General features: G+C 65.1%; 1 protein-coding gene across 1 annotated transcript in view; it reads left to right on the top strand.

The window, feature by feature from the left end:
* MLXIPL (MLX interacting protein like) overlaps window positions 1-6,027 on the top strand; it is a 20,513-nt gene that overhangs the window by 10,331 nt on the left and 4,155 nt on the right. The window contains exons 5-9 of the mRNA XM_019471290.1: window positions 112-156; window positions 462-660; window positions 1,360-1,434; window positions 3,773-3,871; window positions 5,913-6,027. Coding sequence (XP_019326835.1) covers window positions 112-156; window positions 462-660; window positions 1,360-1,434; window positions 3,773-3,871; window positions 5,913-6,027 — 533 coding nt within the window. The remainder of the gene's footprint in view (window positions 1-111; window positions 157-461; window positions 661-1,359; window positions 1,435-3,772; window positions 3,872-5,912) is intronic.

Below are 6,027 nucleotides of genomic sequence, written 5' to 3'. Positions count from 1 at the left end.
TGCCAGCCACACTGAGCCTCCCAGGGACCCCGCTCCTGAGCGCTGGCCCCCTCTGCCCCACACTATGCCCGCCCTGGCTGGGCGGTGACACAGGCTGTCTTCTCCTTCCAGCTCCGAAAGTCCACCCGGGAAGGAGAGGTCTCCAGTCCAAAGCAGGTGAGTCCGCTGGGGAAGGGTAAGGAGGGGGGGAAAGTGGGGTGCAATGTGGACCCCTGCGCTGGGCAGCCTGGGAGAAGGGTGGATGAAAGCCCCAGGGCATGACGAGCCCAATGGTGTGGGATGCCAAGCACTTGGGATGCCGGATTCACCCTTCTGGAAGCACCAACGTGCCAAGTGTGAAGCTTTGGAGTGATAAACATTGTGAGGAGCATGGGAGCTGCCAGGGAGAGCAGCTGGGCAGCCAGGCATGGACCCTACCCATGAGAGGTGCCCACCTGGCTCCTTTGCTCCATCTCATGCAGGATGAGGATATCTGGAGGCCAACGGAGAAATGGTGCAACCAGCTCTTCTGCAACGTGGTACCCATGCTGCTTGGGGATGAGGAAGAGGAGCCGGGGGGTAGGCAGCACTTCGACTTGGACACCTTCCTCTCAGACATCTCTGACACCCTCTTCACCATGACACAGACACCCAGTGCCCACCAGGCACTCCCCGAGGATGGTAGGTGCCCCAGAGCATGCTCTAGCAGTATGTGGAGGAGGAGGTCCAGGCAGGCAGCACGCACTGTAGCACCTTGCTGCCTCTTGGCTTAGCCCCTGAGAGCTGCCGCCTGTGTCCTTTGGGCAGACAGGATCCCCTGGCATCCCTCCTGCCGGAGTGAGAGCTCTGTTTGGGCAGGGCAGGAGCAGCCTCTTCTCCGGTGGCTCCCTATGGACCAGCCTGGGCTGTCCCAGGTGGGGTGGGCTGAGCTGCCCAGGGAGTGCTAGCCCCATGAAGGACCTTGCACCAGACCCCAGGGCAGGGCTGCCAGCCCTGGGTAAGCAGCGGGCAGGTCCTGCCTTCCATGGCCACTCTTCGCTGTCCCTGCCTGGCCAGGTCCCTGGAGCTCCTGCAGCACCAGGCAGGTCCTGTGCCGAGGATCAGCCTTTCCCTGGGATTCTTGGGCGCTGGATGAGGTCCCAGAGGTGCTGGTGGGCAGGGTGGTGGGAACGGGATGGCCCTGGGTCTCCACAGGGTGGGCACCCATCTCCCTGCCCGTGCACGGCTGCAGGGCAGGGTGCAGTGATGCAGGGTGACTCTGGGGTGCCACGGAGGGGTGGCAGCTAGGCAGGTGTGAGGGCAGTGGTGGGAGGAACCCTGAAGGGGCGTCTTCGGGGTGCAGTGGCTGGGCCCCAGTGTTGCAGCTCTGCCCTCTTCCAGCGTATGTTGGGAATGCTGACATGATACAGCCGGATTTGGCACCTCTGCAGCCCAGCCTGGATGATATGGAGATCTCAGGTAAGAGCCAGCCCGGATGCGGTACCACATCCACACAGCCCAGCATGCTCTGCACCCCACGGCAGCCCAAAATGGTGGGGTCAGAGGGTTGGCCAGGCAGCAGCAGGAGCTGCTGGGGCAGCCAGAAAGCACCGGACATCCACTGGCATGGAAAAAGCAGCATGCATGGGCCAGGGTGCTGCGGCAGGCTGCAGGGCAGGGGCTTGGCATGCCTGCCCGCACCCGGGGCGGAGCCACAGCAGGTTGGGAAGGGCCTGGCCAGGAGCTGTGGGAGGGGATTTCTACAAACAGAGGGTCTTTCCAGGAGTGCCAAACCACCTTGTTTTGGCTGCAGACAGAGGAAGGACAATTGTCCCCCACAAGAAAGAGGAAACCTCCAGAGAGCAGGTTCTGTGCTGCTGTGTCCCCCTCCTCACCCCATGTCCTGGCCAGCCCCAGGCTGAGCAGCCTGGGGGGCTGGCTCGGAGCTGGGACCCCGCGCTGGGCTGTGCTACGTCCCCTGGGGAGAAGTCACTGTCCCTGCCAGGCTGGCCCAGAGCCAAACCTGGCACTGGTGTCCAGCTGGGGGCAAGGGGGCTGCCAAGTGGAACGCTGAGAAGCAGGCAATGGCAGCCTCCTCCTATGGGGCTGCCACCGGTGCTGCCATGCAGGCTCTGAGCCATGCGTGTCCGTGAGCGCCCTGGAGTCAGCTGGGACGTGTCCTGGGCCCAGCTGTGCAGTGCAGTGTCCCCATATGCCAGGGCAAGGCACCGCTGGTGCACGCTGCACCAGGGACCAGCTCTGCCCTCGAACGTGCCAGAGCTGGTGGCCTAGGCTCACTTTGCAGGGTGGGAGCCGGTGTGGGTTGGTGGCTGCAGCCCTCCCAGGTAGCTGGTGGCCTCAGGCAGCACCAGCATCTCCGGATCCCTCTGTGCAGCTGTGAGCACCCTGTGAGCTCCACGGCTGGTCTCCACTTCCTTCGGCGGGAGGAAACAAGGGCGCTTGCACCATACGGCTGCAGGGTGATGCAAGACCAGATGCTGGCGGGGAGCAGGCTGGGGCACTCTGATGTGCCAGGGCAGGCGGTGGGATACCCCAGGGATGGATGGGGTAGGAAGGCTCTTGCCAGCCCTCCTCGGCTCGTTCCCTCCAGAGGTGCCATCAGGGTGAGCCGTGCTGGGAAGAGGGTCTGTCCCCACTGCTGGCCCTTTGCCTCCTGTCCCCAGGTGCCCCATGTGGGCATCAGTCACTGGGAGGTGGGACGGCTCCAGATGGGTCAAACTGACACTTGACAAGTGTCCCTTCCCCCGAGAGGTCCTGCATGGTGCTGGAAAGCTGCACCAACCCCTTTCAAGCAGCACCTTGCCACAACAGTGTCACAGCAGCAGCCCCAGCACCTCTCTTTGTGGGCCCAGCTGCCGTTCGTGCCACCAGTGTGGCACGGCCTCGTGTGCAGCAGGAGATGGCAAGGGGCACGGCGGTGCCCATCTGAACCAATATATTTCTACGAGCAGCCAAGTTGTCTTTTTTCTTCCTGGGGAAAAGGCCTGCGTTTTGCTCCGGAGTGCTGCCTGGGAATGGGATGGGTCTTACTGCAAGCCACTACATCGCAGGAAAGCACCCCTTCCTGCTCTGCCCGTGCCCAGCGGCTCCACGTGGGGGGACTGCTGGGGCTGGGGAGGGTCCCAAGCCCAGCTGGGGTCAGGGGTGGCATCCCAGGTGTGGCTCATTGTCTGTCCAGGCGCGGGCTGCTGAGCACGGCTGGAGAGAGGCTTGTGTGCCCCAGGGCAGGGCAGCACCCTGTGGGGTGCTCAGAGACTCGTGGGTGGGAGTTTTGTCTGGGACATGGCATTTCCTGGAGCAGCTTGCCCGGATGACGAGAGGTTAGAGTACCGCGACAGCCGAGTGCCGCGTGTGAGCGATGTGCGCGCTGGCGGGATGTGGGTGTGCGCTGGGTGGCGAGGGTGTGCTGGGCGGAGGTGTAGGAGCAGAGAGGTGTGCGCACACCATGCGATGGGCAGCGCAGGGGGTGTGTGACCACGGGGCTGTGGGAGGAGTGGGGAGAGGAGGTGCTGGGTGCTAGAGCTGCGGGTGCCAGACAACCCAATTATGTCCTCAAGGCCACTTTTCTAGCAGGGTGTGCGATGGCTTTTCATGGCTCGGGAGCAGGGATCCCCCCAGCAGCCTCGTGCAGAGCACCGCGGTGCAAGTGTGCGGGGTGGGCGCCGCGACGGTTGGTGCAGGGCTCCTGCAGGGTCACAGGGCTGTCACCGTGTCTGGTGGCTGTGGCAGAGCTCGGCGCCTGTCAGTCAGTGCATGCAAACCAATCCCCAAATGAGGAAGCACCTCGTGTCCGCGGCGGGTGCCGGAGCGCAGTGTGGGGTGGATGGAGAAGTCCTGATGGCAGAGGCGAGGGAGCAGCCCAGCCCTGTGCCCTGCTGGCACCACGCTCCAGGTAGGACCCGTGCCGGGCACCAGGGAGCTGGGGGCTGGGCTGGCCATCCCATGGGGTGGCATCACCCCGCCGTGCTGCAGGGCTCTCCCAGAGCCTGGGGCCAGTGTTGGAGGGTCCTTCGTTTGGGAACGGGCTCTGTAGCCCCAATCCCATTGGAGAGCAGCCCCAGGTTTGAACGGGATGCCAAAGGTGTGGTGTGCCGACCGCATGGGCTCTTCCCCCTTGAGCAGTGACATGCCCTGGCCACGCTGTGCGGCCTGGGAGCAGGTCAGGGTGATGCAACAGCAGAGAGGAGCGTGGGCAAGAGCTGTGGGGTGGGGAAGGGGCAGGAGAAAGGGAGGACAGGGCACCCAGGGGCTGCGAGCCACCTTCCATCCCTGCAGCACAGCGAGAGGCACAAGAGGAATCGAATCTGCAGAGCTGGGCACCAGAAATGCCTATAAATACCCACAGAGCTTCAGCGCCAGTGGCAGGGGACAGCCTGGCGTGGGCATGGCGGAGGGCTGGGGGCAGCGTGGAGCTGGGTACTGCGCCCCGGGGAGGCTGAGACCCTGCCTGGCAGCACCGCGGCCCACACCGAGTGCCGGCCCATGGTGGGGCAGGGGTGGCTCTGCGATGCTCCCGGGCATTCACCGTGTCCTTGGCAGGGGGAAGGGGCAGTCTGAGGGCTGAGTGGGGCAGCTCAGCCGTGGCACTGCCCCGTCTTGCACCGGTGTTACCCTCGGCTGGCAGCACATGGCACTGCCGGAATCGTCACCATGCTCAGCCCCATGGCATCCCACGCTGCTGGCATGTTTGCTCCTCTGGTGTAGATTCAAAAGGGTCTCAGGCTTTTGTGGGTCCCAGCCAGGGCACCCTGGGCACTGGAGCCTGTGTCACAGCCTGGAGGGAGCGCAGAGTCCTTGCAGCCCTGCCAGTGCCCGTGGCACAGCTGCACACGCCAGGCAGGCAGAGCCAGCATGTGGGCTCGGCTGGGCTCTGCCGGCAGCAGCGCAGGGCCTGGAGGCAGCAATGCTCACGCCAGCCGAGGGGTTGGGAGCATGGCTGGGTGCTCCCCGGAGGGGATGCGAGCACCTGCGTCCTGGGGTGGCTGCTTGGGCACAGAGCCTGTGCCAGGGGCTGTCGGTCAGCTGCCTGCAAACCCAGCCAGCATTCCTGCTCCATCCTATGGGGAAGCATCCAGCAGCCCCATCCCTGCCACACAGTCATCCTCTACAGGGAAAACCTTCCCCGTGGCGATGCCCGAGCCAGCACTGGCACAGGCAGCAGCAGCACTGGCACCAAGCCGAGGCATGCGTGGGGCTGATGTGCCCAGGGAGCTTGTTTCACCGGGCAGGCGGCTGCCCGAAGTGTCAGGCCAGCCCTTTGTGCCGCGGCGTCTGGGCCTGCGGAAGTAGCAGGGTTGTGGGAAGGGGAGAGGAAGGGAGAGGGAGTCGCGGCAAGGTCACAGGGCTCGGCTTCGGGAAGGCCATGGGATGTGGTTAGCCGCAGGCTGCCCGCACGGCAGCGCCGGGACAGGGAGATGAGCACTCGCCACGACCCCAGGGGACTGTCCCCTGCGGCTCGGGGACGCTGCGACCCGCTCCTCCAAGCCCTCCTGCTGTGGCTGCCCTGCAGCCTGGGTGTCGTGGTCCCTGCCCCAGCACCGGGCTAGTTCAGGAGGGGCGGTACAGCCACGCAACCCCCTGGGAGCAGCCCCAGCGCTGGAGCACGCGGTGCCCAGCTGGGTGTCGGGGCCGGGGTCCCCACCCTTGGGTGGCAGCCCTGGGCGGGTTTTCCTGTCCCCATGCATGTGGCAAGGCTGGCCCCAGGCGCGTGGCCTGCCTCTTCCCTCCATACTCCAGCGTTTCACAACCTGGGTGCCAAATCCGCTGGTAGAGCCAGAAGCTGCCCTGGCCTCGCAAGGTGAAGGCAGGACTGGCAAGTCCCCAGCAGTGCCGGTAACAGGGTACGGCTCCCTCCAGCATGCCCCAGGGCTTGTCACCCCCTCTCTGGGAGGGTCCCTTCATGCCCGTCACTCTGTCTCCACTTGGCCCTGCAGATATCTTCCCCGGCCACCGGCCACCACCATCACAGATGCAACCGAGCTACCAGGAGCCGCCCTGCTTCGTGCCCATGGCCGAGCCCGTGTTTGGCAGCGGGGGGTCCCTGATGGG

This window comes from Aptenodytes forsteri, unplaced genomic scaffold (genome assembly GCF_000699145.1).
Source record: "Aptenodytes forsteri isolate BGI_AS27 unplaced genomic scaffold, ASM69914v1 Scaffold209, whole genome shotgun sequence".
Classification (NCBI taxonomy): domain Eukaryota; kingdom Metazoa; phylum Chordata; class Aves; order Sphenisciformes; family Spheniscidae; genus Aptenodytes; species Aptenodytes forsteri.
Note: the sequence above shows the minus strand (reverse complement) of the source record. Positions and strands in the feature narration are given on the sequence as shown.